This window comes from Hemicordylus capensis, chromosome 1 (genome assembly GCF_027244095.1).
Source record: "Hemicordylus capensis ecotype Gifberg chromosome 1, rHemCap1.1.pri, whole genome shotgun sequence".
Classification (NCBI taxonomy): domain Eukaryota; kingdom Metazoa; phylum Chordata; class Lepidosauria; order Squamata; family Cordylidae; genus Hemicordylus; species Hemicordylus capensis.
This window is the reverse complement of record NC_069657.1, coordinates 295526774-295546320: the sequence shown is the minus strand read 5'-3', so window position 1 is coordinate 295546320 and position 19547 is coordinate 295526774. Positions and strand designations below refer to the sequence as shown.

The 19547-nt window shown below is 43.3% G+C and overlaps 1 protein-coding gene across 1 annotated transcript in view; it reads right to left on the bottom strand.

The window, feature by feature from the left end:
- Positions 1–2287: 2287 nt before the first annotated feature.
- Positions 2288–19547, bottom strand: part of TINAG (tubulointerstitial nephritis antigen) — a 47377-nt gene continuing 30117 nt past the window's right edge. The window contains exons 9-11 of the mRNA XM_053279088.1: positions 18223–18346; positions 6091–6136; positions 2288–2500 (exon numbers count right to left, since the gene is read on the bottom strand). Of these exons, the coding sequence (XP_053135063.1) occupies positions 2384–2500; positions 6091–6136; positions 18223–18346 (287 nt within the window). The 3' untranslated portion in view covers positions 2288–2383. The remainder of the gene's footprint in view (positions 2501–6090; positions 6137–18222; positions 18347–19547) is intronic.

Here is a 19547-nt window from a genome sequence, read left to right as displayed (position 1 = left end):
AAAAATGTTAAATTGGTTGTAGAAATTGCACCTTGAGTTATTCCCAGCAGGAAGGATTCTGGCTTCTTAGGAAATGGCATTTTTAATATTTTCTTTAATTCATTATATATCATATCCCAACAGGCTTTAGCCTTCCCGCAGGTCCACCACATATGAAAAAATGTGCCTTCAAGATGTCCACACTTCCAACATTTGTTTGAAAATGGCTCAGAGGCTTCTAGCACTGGTATATAAACACCTATACACTGAGTCTCTTACCTGGCACTGATGTGTGCTATCTGTCATTTGACCTTTTTGACCATCTGTCATGTGTTTCCATCTGCTCTGCTCCTGGTTCTACTTGGTCCCTTTTGGTTTCTCTGAAAGGTTTGCACCCTCAGAGGATTTTGCTTGCTGAACCAGATACCACCCAGTTTCTGTTGGCATTCCCCCAGGCATCACTTTAAAAGCTGCTCTGCGACCTTTTTTACTTTAAGCGCCTGCAGTCTGCTTCCATCTTGTTCTTTTCTTACTGGTTCCATCTGGTTATTTTTCCACTGCATTTTATAAGGTAATAAACTACAATTTTAAGTTAGGTTCTATAAATGTGTGTTGCTGTGCAATAAATTGCCTGAAACACAACTATACGAACACAGTACCATATAGCAAGCTCCTTGTGTGACATGGTTCCCTACTATATGTTTGTATCAGTTTCAACTTTACAGCGTGATGTAGTGGTTAGAGTGCTGGACTAGGACCGGGGAGACCCGAGTTCAAATCCCCATTCAGCCATGATACTTGCTGGGTGACTTTGGGCCAGTCACTTCTCTCTCAGCCTAGCCTACTTCACAGGGTTGTTGTGAAAGAGAAACTTAAGTATGTAGTACACTGCTCTGGGCTCCTTGGAGGAAGAGCGGGATATAAAATAAATAAATAATAATAATAATAATCAGAAACTCCATGGCAAAGAAGAATTGTGTTGTGTGGTTGAAACCATTGCAACCAAGTGGGAAACCACATCGCACTTGAAGCTTGTTACATGTAATTGAACCCTTATAGCATGCAGCTTATATTCTACAAATCACATATACGAATGTGGTCTCAGTTTTAAAACAAACTCTTATTTCCTGTGTTATCATTTTTTCTCATATTAAGTATTGAGCAATAAAATGAAATAATGGTTCATTGGGTCTTTTTTTTTTTTTTTTAGGAACACAGAACGTGTGCATATAATTCAAAACAGATTTTATGTGTTTGCAAGGACTGCTTGTGTGTGTGCTTATTTCAAGAAAGTAATTAGTACGCAGATGCAGATGGATTATCAGTCCTTGCATAAAAAGCACCTGCAACTATCAGTGTCAACTTCACCAGAAGATGTGTAAAACAAATTTCTGCTGCTGAAACACAAGATTTTTTAGTAGATTCACAAAGTTATTGTGTTATGTGGAGAAAAGAGAGTTGACTCACATGATGATGATGATGATTATGACGACCAAAGTCTCTAGGCAGTTTACAACAACAAAACAAACTAAAAAAATTAACACATTTAGAACATATATAAAATTAAAAGTTAAAACAATCAATAAAATTGATCAATAAAAGCTTTGATGTCAACAAAGCTTTAAATGTGTGAGGAAAGTCTCTCTATTCCAACAAAGGTGATCCACACAGAGAAGCAACTTCATGCAAGCATAGCTGATATTACAAATCCACACCTGACTATCTGCATTCATACTGTGTCCTCATCTATGCCCTATCTGTAGCTAATTCAGGTGTGGCCAACCAGAAGCTCTCCAGATGTTGCTGGACTTCAGCTGGAGATGTTAGGAATTGCAGACAAACGGCTGGAGAGCTTCAGGTTGGCCATCTCTGGGCTAATTGAATTTTTAGATATATCTGCATCCAGGGCCATCAACTTGTTGCTCACAAGAACTGAATTGATGCCACTGTTCACAATAAAGAGACATGCATTACATCCTCATTTCTATGAAATTAATGGTCTTAATTGATTACTTGGCTGCTGTGCAAAATTCAGGCATTCACAGGTGTCAGCACAATTCAGATCAGCATACACTGACTAATTACCACAGGCCACATACTAGAGGGTCATGAGAAGTGACTTTTGCGCTCAATTGCTGTATTTTAGATTATGCCAGTAATGAATAAAAAGATATGTAAAATGCCAGCATCCATGCAGCAGGAAAACACAGCTAACAGAGAGTTTGATAATACTGGATGTGTAATGTACAAAAATACACTAGATGTAGTGAAAGGTAAAACTAAAAAAATACAAGGATACACACTGATGCACTAGATTATATCCCATTTATACAGAAGGATTGCATATGGAACAGAATAAAATGACAAAATTTTATTCCTGAAATGAAATCAATATGAAAACTGCCTAAAGGTGACACTTGACAGCTATAACCAGCTTCTCAATATCACATTCATTTTGTCCACGTAAAATCCTGAAATAGCCATTTTCTCCCCAGGTTCTTCCCCAAGAATTTGCAGCAACCTAGGTAGGTAAAAATGACATGGAGATACTTTGGAAAACATGGCACTTTATTACTGTGAATTCCCAAATTATAATCATGCAGCAGTGCAATGAAAGGAGAAGATGGAGGGTGATATAAAAGGTAAAGTGTGCCGTCATGTCAGTGTCGACTTCTGGTGACCATAGAACCCTGTGGTTGTCTTTGGTAGAATACAGGAGGGGTTTACCATTGCCATCTCCCATTCAGTATGAGATGATGCCTTTCAGCATCTTCCTATATCGCTGATGCCCGATACAGGTGTTTCCCATAGTATGGGAAACATACCAGCAGGGATTTGAACTGGCAACCTCTGCCATGCTAGCAGGTCATTTTCCCGCTGCACCATTAGGTGGGTTGGAGGGTGATAGACCTCCGCCTAAATTACAAGTGGTAGGGCTGTGCACAAAAATTGTTTCCCCAGTTCAAGTCTGGACCAGATTTGAACTGAACCGGGCATGTTCGGTTTTGTACCCCCTGAACAAACCCCTGGCTGGGCTCAAATTCAAGACAGTTTGGGGTTTTTAAGGGTTTTTTGTTTTTAAATTAAGCTTTTTACACTCACCACTGGGTCAGGGTCATCATCGGCGGCAGCAAGGGGTGGTCTCTGCCATATCCCCATCCTCCACCTTCTCCCATTCTAAAAAGGGCTGGTTCAGCATGTTTTCAGGTCATTCCTTTGGTGGTGGCAGCCATTTTGGAGGCTGCTGCACATACCCAATGGGCCTCTCGAGCCCTCAAGCCACCTCGGTTCAATGGCAATCCGGCTTGACCTCAAGCCGGTTTGCACATCCCTAGTGTGTAGTGGTAGTATTGGCCTAGTGACAGTCAGTATGGAAGTCACTAGTCCTGATTCTTATAAGAATCCAAGTTATACTGAGCCATACTAGTGGTCCATCTATCCCAATACTGCCTACACTGACAGCATCCAGGTATTATGAGAGTAGACTGCATGTTACGAGTGACACAGTCTGATGCCACTGTACTTTTTTTACATACTCTTTGTTGTAACATTTGATGCAAACAGTGTATGATGTGATATCATATGGCTGTATTTCTGCTTGGCCAGCCAATTACATTGTTGGAAGTGAAGGACTATGCGCTGTCTCTTGTCTCAATGACATAGGAGGACAGACTAGTAAGTCAGAGGGCTAGAAGGTCAAGACATTGGTCATCCCTTCTCTACTGCTCTGACACTATCCCTTTGATATGTAGATTGCTAATCTTAGGTACTTCCTTCCTTCCAGCCACTTCCTTCCTCTCTTCCCTTCCTTCTACCTTGCAACATGCAAGCTCCTCTCCCCTGCACTCTGTGTGCAGAGATGCAGAATCCATCTGCATCCAGCTAGATAGATAGATTAGAGATCCTAACCCTCAATTTCCTATCCAGAATGGAGTTCTCTAATAAATACCATTTATATTAATTTGAAACTATGAACTGGCTCCAAGTTACTTTACTCTCAGCATACACGCATGCCTAACCAAATTCCACTGTGTTGTGCCTCTGTGCACTCTGCTATAATGAAAAAGGGTCTCTCTTACCAGAGAAAATTCCCAACATACATAAGGTGTGGTGAAAAGAGAGAGAGACAGCATGAGGACATCACGTCATATGTTGTTTGTATTAGACATCACAAGAAAGAGTGTGGAGGCTAGAATGGTGGCAGCTTCATCTCATTCATAACATCTAGTTTGATCCTGATTAGGAGCAGATCTCTGGGGAATCTTTTCTCTTGGTTACAGCAAAAAACAAACTTGTGGAATAGTAAAGAGGTTTCAAGGCACAAATGCTCTAATCAGCTTTTATTGCCTTCTACTAGTGGCACAGTCCAACAGGAATTTAGTCGGGCTGCATATCTCAAGTCTCTTAGGGCCTAAGTATACTTGACATGGGAGATCCATGATCAGATCTCTCAAATTCAATAGCATCCAAGAGAGGGAGGAAGAATTGGCTCCGTGTTGGGGAAAGAGGAATTTAATCCTTTCCCCTGTGCATTTCCCCAACCTTAATTGTCCCTTGCTAGTGGGGGAAACAAAGGCAATATTATTGTGTGTGTCATTTTGTCACAGTGAGGTTATTAGCAGCTTCAAGCGATTGATTTCAAATGGGAAAAGCATTGTGGAGAAAGATAACTAGGCATGTGCGAGCTGGCTCTATTTGAGCTAAGCTCGACATTGAACTGGCCTGGTTTGGGTGGTCTGATTTCGAACTGGCCTGGCCTCCCAGTTCTAAGAACCGGTTCGTGGACTGGTTCTGGTAAATGGGAGTTCCCTAACATAAAGAAGCGGGGAGTGAGCAAGTACTTTAATTTTAAACCGCCCTGAGCCATTTTTGGAAGGGTGGTATATAAATCAAATAAATAAATAAAAATAAATAAATACATTTAAAGCCTGTGGTGCAGAGTCTCTGGAGAAGGTGGGGGCTGCAGCGGGGCCTCCTCCAAGCCCCCTACCAGCTACTGAATGATAGCCCAGGCTGGCTGCAACCCGGTTCGAGCCTCTATGCACATGCAGAGGACATTTTGTGACCTCTGCACATGCACAGAGACCATTTGCATCACCACGCAAATTATGAGGTGACACAAATGACCTCTGTGCATGTGCAGAGGTCACAAAAATGGCCTCTGCGTGTGCACAAAGGCCCAAACCAGGCTACAGCCAGCCCAGGCTGTCATCCAAGAGACTTGGAAGAACCCCCGCCACTGCCACTGCCGCCTCCGGAGACTATCCGCTATTGCAGGCTTTAAATCAGGGCTTCTCAACCTGTGGGTCCCCAGATGTAATTAGACTTCAACTCCCATAATTCCCAACCAAAGGCCACTGGGGCTGGGGATTATGGGAGCTGAAGTCCAATAACATCTGGGGACCCACACGTTGAGAAGCCCTGCTTTAAATTAAAAGTACTTTTGCACACACACACACCCCCGCCACAATCCTATGTTACGGAATTCCACATTACTTATAAAGGAAAATCTTTGTCAGATTCCTCTTTACAAGTATACCCCCAAACCAGTCTGCGAACCGGTTCAGCCCAGTTTGATGGCTGGTCTGGACCAGTTCATCCAAGCCCAAATCCAGTCCAGATTCGAACCAAACCAGACAAACCACCTCTCTCAGGATCTCTGCCCTGGGCCATTTTTCCACTCATCTCCACACCTGTGTTTAATCTTTGAGAAAATACATCAGGAGATCTACCTGTACATCTTAGGTCCTCTGGCCCAAAAAGCACCTTATACAGTGTCCTGTGTTTCTTTGCCTCCACATTTTCTTAAAGCTAAAGTAAGCATGAGCAGGCTGCAAGTCAGGGTGAGAGTGAAGACAAGGCTGATGTAGAAAGGCTGCTGAACTCTTTCTCCTATGGTCACTTTTTAACTGAAAATGTTCATAACTTATATGAGTGAAGACGACTGTGGCCCAAAGCCAGAGAATGTTACTAACACTTAAGTTTCACTAAAACTGATGATTAAATTAGTTGTGAACATTTTCTTCCCCCAATTTCAATGAGACGCATGACTGACCTTCGCTGGATCGGGGCCTCTATCCTTTCATTATTATAAAGCCAGCATTCACTTACCCAGAATTTTTGCCTTCGTCCTTCTTCATCTTGCAGTGCACCCCACCTAACCAAAGAGATGACATGAATGAGACATGCTATACTTCTCTTCTATATCTTAGTGGTGGGAAGGGGAGAAGAAAAATATCAAGGAGACAGTTGTGTGCATTGTAGGGATGCACACAACTGGGATGGCAGGGGGCAGGGTTCTCTTAAGAGGAAGGGAAGGTGCTGCCTAGCTGTCAACCCCCTCCCCGCCGCTCTTACCCAGCCGTCGCTCTCTCCAAAAGCGGGCACACAGGACAGCAGCCTCCCTCTCTGTCGCCGTGCAAATGGTCGAGGCGCATACACACACGCATTTGGGATGCTGCTGTCCCATGTGCCTGCTTTTGAAGAGAGTGCCAGTGGGGAAAGAGTAGTGGGGCAGGGGCTGGCAGGTAGGCAGCACCTTCTCTGCCTCTTAAGGGAATCCCCACATGTTTGAACTGGCTCGAATGCTGCTCCATGGAACCAGTTCGGCACTCCAGAAAAGGAGCGCCAGGCCAGTTCTGTGCACATCCCTAGTGCATTGATCTTTTTACTGTGAGGAATTAATACAAATCATAACAAACAAACAAACAAAATGTAATTCCTTCAAGAATTTTGATGATGTTCTTGTTACACTGACAATATGCTGAGAAGCATATTTTCAGTGTCAGTATGGAACACTGCATACAACATTACAGCACATCCTTCCTGTCACTGAAGTAGCCTGATTTTTCCTTTATCGGTTTCTTCTGTGGGAAGGTTGGAAGATAAATGAACTAAACTAAGTTAAATGAGAAGAAGAAAACAGAAAGACAGTTTTCCCCTGAGCTTCACTCCCATGTGTTTAGTTCAGTTCCAAAATCACTTTATTCACAATTTAATTGGGACAATGAATGGTCCCAGTTGTTATGCCCCTAATTAAATTAGAGACATTCCATTCTGTAACCTTTCACTGAAGGAGCTATTGCCAGGTGAACAAACGACTGAAGGAATGAGGGTAGATTCAGATGATCAGCTATGCAGATACCATGGCGACTTCTGCTGTCATAAGACTGATGAATCCCTTTGGAAATACACACACATTTTCAGTAAATGTGTTGGTCCATGGCGGGGGGTAGGATTCAAAAGCTGCAATCAGGGCTTATCAGGACCAACTACGGAAATAATGCATTTCCCATAATGCTGGGGAAAGCTGAAGGAAAGAGAAGAAGAGGATGACCAGTAGCAAGGTGGATAGACTCGATTACAACAGCAATGGATGCACCACTGAGAGACCTTAAAGGCCAGGTTGAAGACAGATCATCCTGGAGGGAATCTATCTATGTGGTTGCTAAGAATTGACACTGACTTGACAGCACTTAATCAATCAATCTATGGAAATAGTTTACATGACAGGTTCTCATATTCAATGGACTCCACACAGTCAGCAAAGCTAGGTTTCTCTGGCTTGTCTGAAGTATGGTAACGTGTGGCCAGTGCAATTGCTTGAGAACACCATGCACACCACTTTGTCAGGAATTCAATTGTCTGGGTTGAAACTGAAAGGCTTAAACTTGGTGAGAGCTGCCTGGCATGCTGCAGGAACTGCATAATCATCCCTGAAATATAGGGTTTTCCAGCTCTGGACTGACTTCATCCAGCCCGGCTGCCATTAGTTCTTTTTGGAACAGGAAGCATCTTAAAAGACTCCCTGTCTAAGCGAGAATTTTGTCTGAGTAGCAAGTGGATCTGTTGGGCTCGTGTCTGATCCTGGCTTGACTTCTTTGTTTTTGACTTGGCTTGCTTTTTGGTCTTGATCCTGATATGATGGTTGGACAAAGTGATTGAGCGGGTGGTGGCCTCTCAGCTCCAGGCAGTTTTGGAGGATGCAAATTATCTACACCCATTTCAAACTGACTTTTGTGTGGGCTATGGGGTTGAGACTGCCTTGGTCGGCCCAATGGATGATCTCCAACGGGCTATCGACAGAGGGAGTGTGACTCTGCTGATCCTTTTGGATCTCTGTGTGGCTTTCGATACCATTGACCATGGTATACTTCTGGACCGCCTGAGGGAGGTGGGATTGGGTGGCTCTGTTTTACAGGGGTTCTGTTCCTACGTCTATGGTAGATTCCAGATGATGTCTCTTGGAGTCTGTTGTTCTGTTAAGCAAGAACTGAAGTGTAGAGCAGAGGCGTAACTATAGGGGGGCAGGGGGGGCATATGCCCCGGGCGCCATCTTTTCTGGTCACGTGGGGGGCGCCGCCATGACAATTTTTAAAAAAATTTTTTTAAAAAATTTTTGTTAATACAAATGTTTCCTGCTCAGTGCAGCAGCGCTGCAGCAGTCAAGGGAGCGCGTCAGCGCCCCCTCCCCCACGAGCAGTCCCTTCTGCGCCGCCCGCGTCCCCCCCATTGCTTTGCTGGCGCCTGGCGGCCAGTCAGTGGCCTGGCTTGGCGGCGGCGGCGGGTGCTTGTGAGGAAAAACCTAAGTATAATGTAGTATGTTGGGGGGGCAGGGGGGCGCAGGGGGCGCCATTTCAGTGCTTGCCCCGGGCGCCGTTTTCCCTATTTACGCCTCTGGTGTAGAGTTCCACAAGGCTCCATACTGTCTCCAATGCTCTTTAACATATACATGAAACTGCCGGGAGAGATAATCAGGAGGTTTGGTTCTGGGTGTTATCAATATGTTGATGACACTCAGATCTTCTTCTCCATGTTGACCTCATCAGGAAATGGCATATCTTCCCTAAATGCCTGCCTGGAGGCAGTAATGGGCTGGATGAGAGATAACAAACTGAAGTTGAATCCAAATAAGATGGAGGTATTGACTGTGGGGGGCCACGACCTGAGAGATGGTTTAGATCTGCCTGCTCTGGATGGGGTTACATTCCCCCCTGAAAGATCAGGTATGTAGCTTAGGAGTGCTCCTGGACCCAAAGGTCTCCCTGGTTTCTCAGGTTGAGGTAGTGGCCAAGAGCACTTTTTATCAGCTTCGGCTGATACATCAGCTATGTCCATTTCTAGAGGTGAATGACCTTAAAACAGAGGTACGTTTGACTACTGTAATGCACTCTACATGGGGCTGCCTTTGTACATAATCTGGAAACTAATAATTGGTACAGAATGTGCCAGCCAGATTGGTCTCTGCGACAATACAAAGGGACCACATAACACCGTTTTAAAAGAACTGCACTGGCTGCCAATATGTTTCCGGGTGAAATACAAAATGCTTGTTATCATCTATAAAGCCCTTAACAGCTTGGGTTCAGGCTATTTAAGAGAGCGACCCCTTTGTCATGAACCCTGCCACCTGTTATGATCTTCTGGAGGGGTCCAGTTACAGTTGCCACCAGCTTGTTTGGTGGCAACCCAGGACCAGGCTTTCTCTGTGGCTGCCCCAGGGCTTTGGAATATGCTCCCTGTGGAAATAAGAATAACTCCTTCTCTGTTTGTTTTCAGGAAGATCCTTGAGACTCTCCTGTTCTGACAGGCTTTTAATTATAATTAATTTTAATAACTTGTTTAAATAATTCTTTTATGCAATTCTTTTTATTCTGCCGTGTATTTTAATCTGTGTTGACTTTTAAATCTAAATTTTGTTCATTGCCTACAGGAGGTATAAAAATATGATAAATAAATATGACTCTATGACTCCTTGGCTCTAGCATCAGTTCTGACTTGCTTCTTGATTCTGACTCATGGTTTGACTTCTGATTTCCAGCTTCAGCTTTGACCAGTGACTTGACACTTCAAGTCTAGTTCCTAGCTTGACCTTCCCCACCACTCCATCCTGACTGTGGAGTCTTCTGTGGTGGCTGCCCATGGCCCTGCCCCGTCACTCCTTGAGTTCCATGATGAAAGCAAGGCAGGGTGTAAATGTAATCAATCAATATAAAATTATACAGAATTTTAGTTTCTATTGTTTGTTTTTGACAAGGCTGTGAAGAATCTCACTTCTCAACATTTTGTGATTCATGGTTTATGCTGTATCAGTGTCGAAGCATAAACATACAGAGTAATTTAAATTGCACACGAGAGCATGTATAATACAGAGGAGAGAATTTCACGGTTGGACAAAGAAGATGCAGGCTTCATTCCCTACAACCTGATGAGCAACTGTTTCATGGTATAACCTGCATATGAGTTTGTTGCCATCATTCAGTGACCAAAAAAAGAGAGAAAAGGCAGGCTACAGTCTCATCAGAGGTGGCTGGTGCAGGCGCCGCCAGGAGGCAGTGGCAGGAGGCACCCTTAACTCTAAATTACTAGGCGCTTACCTCTCCTCCCGCCACACCTGAAAGCTGTTGTGAGCAGCACCATGCCACCCAGCACCAGCTGCGGTGGAGGATCCGCTCTGCCACTCAGCTGGCAGAGGCCATTTGCATGGCCAACAAATGGCCTCCATGCATGAACGGAGGCCAGCTGAGTGGCGGAGCCGATTCTCCGCCACAGCAGTGCTGGGCATTGCGCCGCTACTTTCTCAGCCACCGCTGAGTCTCATAGGCCTTACGTTGAGAAATATTTGCCAAACGTCCCCAATTTTTCAAAATCTGAATTCAGGAGGTTAAAGTTAAGGTTACTTCTCTTTTAGCCAAAGTCCCTTTACTTAATTTTTTAAACAAATTTCTCTCCTGCACTTAAATACAAATTTGCCAGAGCAGCTTACAAAGTCAATACAATAAAACTATGAAGTCATAAAATACTTTCACTAATAGCAGCATAAAATGCTTCCATCAATAGTTAAAAACCCTGGGAAAATTAAAAGGTCTTTGCCTAGTGCAAAAGACATCAGAATCTGTAGCAGAGACTAGACTCCCTGAGAGACTACAAGCAAGGAGACCAACCCCCAAGTTGCCACCCACCTCATTGAATTGGCAGGTTGCTATAGGAGTAGGTGTTATTTCAGGTCCCAGGCCATGGAGGATGTTAAATTTATTATTATTATTATTATTATTATTATTACATTTATATCCCACTCTTCCTCCAAGGAGCCCAGAGCGGTGTAGTACATACTTGAGTTTCTCTTTCACAACAACCCTGTGAAGTAGGTTAGGCTGAGAGAGAAGTGACTGGCCCAGAGTCACCCAGCTAGTATCATGGCTGAATGGGGATTTGAACTCAGGTCTCCCCAGTCCTAGTCCAGCACTCTAACCACTACACCACGCTGGGCCAGCACTTTGAAACAGGCCTGGAGTCAGTGGAGCTGTTCAGGAAGCAGCAAGATTTGTTCCCAATGACCAATAACTGCTCTCAGTTAGTAGCTTAGTGACTATAATTTGAACTAACGGCAGTTTCCAGGCAGTCTTCAAAGTCAGCCCCACATAAAACATATCAGCTGCATTCACACATAATGCAGAACTGATTCCGCTCCCCACTCTCCACTCTCTTTCAATTCAGATGTAATGGAGAGCACTCGCTCTGCAGTTAGTGAGACTGCAGAGAGAGATGAAATGGCTATGCAGATTTCCTTCTTGCATGAAGGCCAACCCACACAACCAATCACAGCAGGAGGAGCTTCCTCACTCAACTCAACTTGAAGGGAATGCAGCCTGCAGTTCCAAATTTGGACGCAGCACAGGCTGCGTGGAACCTCGGGTTGGGGCAATGAAACTCAATACAACCCGAGGGTTCATATTGGAGAGTCGATCACCTTGTGGAACTGGAGTTCTCTGCATTCAGTTGTAATGGCACAACAACCTCTGGCCCCTTAACATTCACATTATGTGTGGATGTGGCCATTATGGTAGTCTAGATATGGAGGTTACCAAAGCATGGATAACTGTGGCTAGTTTGCCTCTCTCCATCCATGTGGAGCTGTCGCTGGTGAAAGATGCACCATACCATGAGTGCCACATGGGCCTCATGACAAAGCTGGATTATATGGGCGCTCACAGGCTGTGAACTTGATTCTTTAGGGGGGTGCAACCTTGACTAGAATGGGCTACCTTTCTCCCTGAGCAATGAAGCACCCAACAACAGTACCTTTTCCTTGTCAGAAATGAGCTTCAGTTTATTGCCATTCATCCACTCCATCATTGCTCCCTGATACCAATTCAGCATAATTTAAAATACATTATTATTTATGTTAATGATACTAGTAACAATTTTAAACATAGCCCATTCCAAGTGGATACTTATGTCCCAACAGCAGCTCGAATATTTTTTCCCAATTATGATAAAGGTGACCAACAGCATCTCTACAACTCTAGCATTTTCCTTGTAAGGAAAATACTATTGTGTTGGGAATGGGCACAACAAGCAGACTACAAGGACCTCTATTCTGTGTGCTTAATTGTAGGGATGTGCCCAAACTAGTCAGACCAGAAGTGGCAGGTGTGTGGTTGCACTTCAACCACAGATGGTTCATGCACACATCCTTACTTAATTGTGGCTTCCAATGACTTGACTTATGTTATTATATTTGGAGTAGGTACCTGCTTTCATGACTCCAGCTTCTTTGGTATTAGCAATTGACTCTCTGCTGTATCCTACAGCCAGAGTTCTCAGCCCTAAACTGCAGCATCCTCTTTAGTTGATTTAATGTTACCAAGGAGGTAAATGCTGAAGCACTCTGGTTAACACTGAAGCTAGTTCCCTGAAAAGGCTAATGGCTTCCTTTGCTATTAAACCACATATATAAATCAATGTGTAGTAATGCATTCAGCTTAGATCTTGGTTTTGATGTATTTCTTAAAAGATCCTCTCTCTTCCACTGAGTGAACAAGTGCAAAAAGGAAAGTGAAGAGGGCCGACAATAATTTGAAAGAGACATTTCAGCCCCGTGCTCTGTGCAAGCACAACAGCCAGTACTAACATAGTTGTACCATCATCCCAGTAAAGCCCCTGCAGACTTCAACAGGGATGTGGTTGATGTGGTTGCAGGTTCTACAACAGTCTTACTCCAAACTAGTTTCCAGGACACCATGAGGTGTCCATGAGGTGAGGAAAGCTGACCTCAGGCAGCACATTAGTGGGGGTTATTGCCACTGTCCCCTTCTGATATCCATTGCTGCTGTTCCTCCCTTGCTCCCCTAATATAAAAAGAAAGAGGAGAATGGAGAGGAAGTATGGGAAACACAAGTAGTGGGCTAGAGCATCTCCCATGATGGGATGCCTCGCCTGCCACTCCTATCCCCCATATTTCCTCTTCATTCCCCTCTTCCTTTTTAAATTTGTAGAGTGTGTGTGAAGGAGCAGCAGCAAAGCACAACATTACTCCAGGCAAAGGGTGATGATGGCAACACTTGACTCTGCATTTCAGGCACAGGCAGACCTTGGACTGGCCATCAGTTCAGGAAGAAGCGTAAAAGGGTCCCACTATGGGACCCTTCATGTGTAGACACATGGGTGGGGGGGAGAACCATGCTACACAGGGTTATATCATCTGACTGCTCATCATGCAGTCAGAACCCAAAGATAACTGGTTTCCCAAGCAATCACCTGGGTGTTTATTTTTTTAAGCGTAAGAAATAAAGCACAAGAAAAAACCGCATAAGAAATAAGAGCATGTCCTTCTCTGTTTGCTTTTATGAGGACCTTGAAGACATTTTCCCAGGCTTTTAAATGAAATTTAAATTGTAATGTGTTTTTATCTATTGTGATTTTTATCTGTTTTTATGAATTTTAAATGTTTCAAATTTTATATTATGTTTTAATCTGTACACTGCCTAGAGATTTCTATATTAGGCGGTATAGAAATTCAGTCAATCTATCTATCTCTCAAGGAGGAACCATTGTTTTTACCTATTTAGTCTTTACTATTTGCAGGAAATCACTTGGGGCGAGCCGTTTTCAGTGGCAAAATGCATGAGGAAAGAGTAGCCCCTTCTTCCCTCATGCCACAGTTCCAGTCAGAATTTGACCCCCTCATAATTGTTCAAAAAGAAGGATGCATCTAGTTTTAAACAAGTGAATGTGTAGTTTGGTCCCACAACAGTCTTTCCCTTTGATGAGAGCAAAAAAATCAAACAAATGCCTCAGCCTGAGAGCAAGAATCAAACAAATGTCTCCCAGCCAATTGTATTGTATTCCTACCACAACACTCCCCACTGTCCAAGGCCTAATATATCTCATCCCAAATAATGAGAGAGCGACAGGAGGATAGATTGGCTGCTGCTCACTTCATTTGTGATAAGATATGCTCCAGCACAGAAGAAGACGAGCACCTGGCATCCAAAGAATGGAAAGGAAAAGAAAGGAGGAAAGGACATTTTAAAAGTAGAGAACAACGGGAAGCAATGGAAGGTAAGGGGAGTCTTGCTACTCTTCACAACTCCTTTTGGTTTTGTTTAAATGGACAGGATGAGCTCTTCAGTAACAGAACTGCTCCTTGAGCACGCACACCACCACTGAGGGTATCAATTTTTTCTGTGTATCTCAGGAACTAAGAGAGCTATGCAGCACACCATCTTTTTGCTTCCAATTGCAAAAGAAATGTTACATAACTTATAACAAAAGAAATGTTGTATAACTACAGACATGGGCAATGTCTGTGACATTTACGGAAGCACATACTACATGCAGCAATGGAAAGAAGCAATAAACGTTACTGCAGACTTTTCCATGCTGGGAAAATGAAAACATTCCTGGAACAAAATCACAACCTGGATGATAGACTACCAATACACATTTGTTGCATTTAATATGGATTTTGCAGAATGTTGCTTTGAAAAGGTCCAAAACACAGATTTAAGCAAAGAAATTTGAAGATATATCTATTTGAATCTATCTGAATATGGAATATTCAGAGTATATGACTGACACTAGAAATACATTTTTGGTGGAAATGATACAAGAGTGCCTATATAAGAACTATTGTCACAGATACCTTTGTTGAGAAAAGACATGGGTGGTGATGACCTAATTACACAGTTCTTTTCAAATCCTTTATTTATCTTCTTTTTCATGGAGAAAAAGAAGAAGAAAATAAAGGAGGCATTTCAAAACATGAACATATGCATTCAGTAGTGGTATTAATATGTTTTTATGATTTCTGTTCCACTGCCTCACATAAAAGAACTGCATATTATGTGAAAATAATGTTTGTTCATATTCGCTCCTGCGCAGGTTTTGTTTCTTAGATATTAACTACCTACAGAAGACAAGCATACCATTGGGACACTGTGGCGGGTGGCTTGGGGTGATTTGGAATGAAGATGTATCAGAAAGGGAAAGGGTTAAGGTGGATGAAGGGACTTCATACTATCCCTTCAGAATAAGCTGATTTTGATTAAGGACACCACATATCACCAGATATCATCCCTGCTAACTGGGCAAAGAGGCACAGAATCACTCGTGGTGATTCTCTTTATTTAGCAGGGGGAGAGTAACTGGCCCTACCCACCCCCAGTACAGTACCTCCAGTGACTGTTGCTGGTGTCTATCTTATGCTTCTTTTTAGATCGCGAGCCCTTTGGGGATAGGGATCTATCTTATTTATTTATTATTTCTCAGTGTAAACTGCCCTGAGCCATTTTTAGAAGGGTGGTATAGAAATTGAATAAATAATAATGATAATAAATAATAATATCATTGCTGGGTTGGCTGTGCCCTACATTCTAGTCAACCTGCCTTTCAGTTTACCCTGGATAATTTTAAAATCAGTTTGGGAATTGGTGCATCTGCAGTTGCAGGATTCAATTTGTGCATTTTCCACCTGAGATCTTACCAATGTGCATGAGAAGTGCAGAGGTGCATTGATCAAACCTGCCCAAAACAACCTTTATTTAATTGCATGATTATATCAGGATTTCTTTCTGCATGGATTTAATCAATGTGCATATGTGCTGGTGTACACTGGTAATTTTTACAGGAAGAAAAGTGAATTAAAAATTGGCAAACTGCATGCTCAGTGGTCTGAGAACAATGTTGGATGCCAAAAATGGAAGAATGGCTGACTTGCCAAGACAATGCTATCACTCTTGCAAATAAGACCAAACAGGTCCCCTGCTAACTGAGCAAAGAGGTGCCTTGAAAGTGGAGATTCTCTTTATTTAGCAGGGGGAGAGCAATTGGCCCTATCCATCCCCAGCACAGCATCCCTCCAGTGGCTGTTGTTGGTGTCTATCTTAGGTTTCTTTTTTTAGATTGTGAGCCCTTCACAGACAGGGAACCATTTATATATTTTCAGGGGGCGAGGAGCAATTGGAAAAGCCACAATGGAGGAGCAGATTTCCAACCCAGTTTCTTGAGCACCAAGCCTATCGACTAAGCCCCCACCCCACAGTGGCCTATTTATGGGCTACAGATTTGAAGAGGGAGAGGAAGCAAAACAAGGCTGAAAATGGGCCTGGGTCATTCCTCACCATGGAGGAGAAGAAGTGATACAAAGTGAAGCCTGATGCCAGTATCAACTCTGTACACTGCACCACGCTTGCCTACCATGCTGAGAGAGCCTATCGGAATACTCATCCATGAACAGCCAAAATCTGTAGAATGCTGAATGTATTCTGTCCCTTCATTTCAGTCTGCCCTCCTCAGGGCTCCCTGTCCCTTAGGTTTCCTTTGTCTTCTAATCAGACAAGGGACTTGTCTTCCAACTTGCCTTTCCAGTTTTCAGCTTCCCCAACCCACTTACACAAATACTCCCGTTTCTAGGAGTTGGTGATTTCCCAGGCAGTGGATTTGGCTCCCCATCCCCTCCTTCCCTATCCAAGAGAGAAAAGGTGAGAGGGGAGAAAGAGCAAACAAATAAAAAGAAAAAGAAAAGAGAAGAAGCAATGGAGCTGCATCACAGTCCTATGATCCAGGACCACAACTGGGGGTGTGGCTACTTATATGACTATGACGACAAATCTGGCCAATATGTATATACTGCTTTTCAACAAAATTTCCCAAAGCAGTTCATAGATAGATAGATAGATAGATAGATAGATAGATAGATAGATAGATAGATAGATAGACAGGCTCCCTGTCCCCAAAGGGCTCACAATCTAAAAAAAAGCAATAGAGGAAGAAAAAAAGCAACGTTGAAGGGATGCTGTGCTGGGGATGGATAGGGCCAGTTGCTCTCCCCCTGCTAAATAAAGAGAACCACCACTTTAAAAAGAATAACCACTTTGCTCAGTTAGCAGTGGACTTCCAATGGGATCATAGGAAAGCCTGTGATTAACATGTCCAGAGTGGTTTGGTGATATAACCTCTTTGAGGACACCCTCCTCCATTGCATAAGAAATATGTAGGGTCCCCAATCCGGAAATCAATGTGTGCATTTGCATGCACAGAGATTTCTTGCATGCATAGATTCAAAATCAAAATGTAGACTGGGACTTGAAATTCTAAAGGAAATCTTAGGATGGGATTAACTCTTCTACTGAAACCAGAAAGACTTAGAATTTATTAGGTTTGGGTGACTGTGCCTACCCTTTTGTACTAGTATTAGTAACAGTATTAGAAATAGAATATTGTAACCTTTTTCATGTTCTTATATTTTGAGGAAGCACAGTGAGCTTCAGAAGGAAAGCGAGATCAATGGAAATCCCCCCGCCACTGCAATTGCTCAGTGTTGTTCTGCACCAGCCATTCTATTGTTTGAAATGCCATACATGCTGACCCAGTGGCCCAGTTTTCTTGTTGCCCCAGAATATCCTCCTTAAAAATTATTGTTTCCTGCAGCACATGCTCTTTGCCACAATAATAGAGTAATGGATTTTTTAAAAAAACAACACCACCACACATTTTAAAACAAACAACAATGTGCTAACTTAGGGAGTGCAAGCCAGAAAACTAGCTCTTTCCCAGTCCACATTGGACAGGTACATGCTTCAATTCTGGTAAAAGCAGAACAGTTGGCATAGATCAGGTTGGGAAATGACAAGAATACAATTCATAAAACACGAACGATAGGTTCTAACTCTGGGTTAGAACTCATATTTCTGAGCAAATGTGTGGGCTAATAGAAAAGAAGAGTTAGTGGGAGGGCTGCCCACTATTATTCCTGCATCCAGGAATAATAAAGGATAAAGTCTTTATCTTTCCAATCACAGAAGCAAGAATCAAGTTACTTCCCAAGTTCCTAAGATTAGATCCTACCTAGACTTTTGTGGGAAAACATGCATGCCTCCTTTTGTATTATTGCAGTACATTCACTGCTTGTCCATTATGAATGATGGGAAAGACAAGTAAAACACACCCAGTTTCACTTACCCAACAATTTTAACAGAGTGAGTTTTCTTCTGATGACTGTGTGGTAGCTGGCCTTCTGCATTCTGGCTGTGCTTATAAATCCCACTCTTGTAAAGGAAGAAATCATCATAGACTTGCATGACAGCTAAATTTAAAAAGCAACACCAAGCCAACTTAATATTTATGTTATTTACTCTTCTACTTCCAACTGTTGCTTTATTGCTGATATGTAGCTTTGCCACTTAGAAGGACAATTAGAAATCCCTCGCACAATATGACACATAATTAATCTATAAAATGTTAGTGCTAAATTGCAGGAAATCATATTAAGGGATGCTCCCTGCCCTCCCTTCCATCTTCCAAAACATATCCTTTCTTGCACCTGCTTTCACGTTTCCATCCCTGGAGCTTCATAGTTTCATACACCCGCTAGTAGTTAAACTAGACGTGACATGAAGTATGTGACTGAGGTCAGTGCTTGTTTTTTATTCAGTAAATAGACACTTCAACTGGCAACTTCAAGCATTTGGCACCACCACAGATTGGGACATGGAGAGAAGGCGTTACCATCTACCCCCATGGCAGTCCTGGTCAAGATCAGGCCTTCCTACAGCAGCTATGTGCTCTGGGAGAGCAGTATTGTGGACACAAGCTTTTAAAAACAATGTTTAAAGGCAGACTGAGACATGAAACACATCTTGAATATGGATGAGCACTTATTGGAGCCTTTCTCACAATCAAGCGTGAAGACAGCTGGGTGGCCAGGAAAGAAACCTTGGAAAGCTTACCTCCCCCACAGAAAATCATCCTGTTGGTGCTGGGTGCGTGGATTGCACGCCAAGATGCTCCACTGCTGCCCCTGAAGGGGCCAGGATGCATCATTCTGGCTCCTGGATATCCCACAATGCACTGCGCCAGTGTGCAGTGCATTGTGGGGATCCCCCCCAGTGACAGCCGGGAGCCAGCTTGTGTGTCAGCACTGGCTCAGAACAGACACACAAGCAGTTAGCCAAAATGAAGTGCGCGCTCACACCTTTTACCTGGGCTGACCAGTGGGCTCCCTAGGCAGGTTTGCCACCAAGGTGCCATCAAGAGCCTCGCAGCTCCTGGCAGTTCGCCTGGGCAGCCAAGCCAAGGCTTAGCTGCCCTAGCCCAGACTTGGCTGCTCACGAGAACAGCCTCATAGTCTACTAAAAGGTCATGCTTCAGGCCTAAGGAAAAGGCCTCAAATGAGCTATCTGAGCACTTCTCTATCAGGATCAAATCACTGAAAATAAAGCCTAGGTGCTTATTGAGCAAGTATTCAAGCACTGTCAAAGAAGTGTCTTAGTGATAACATTCATCAC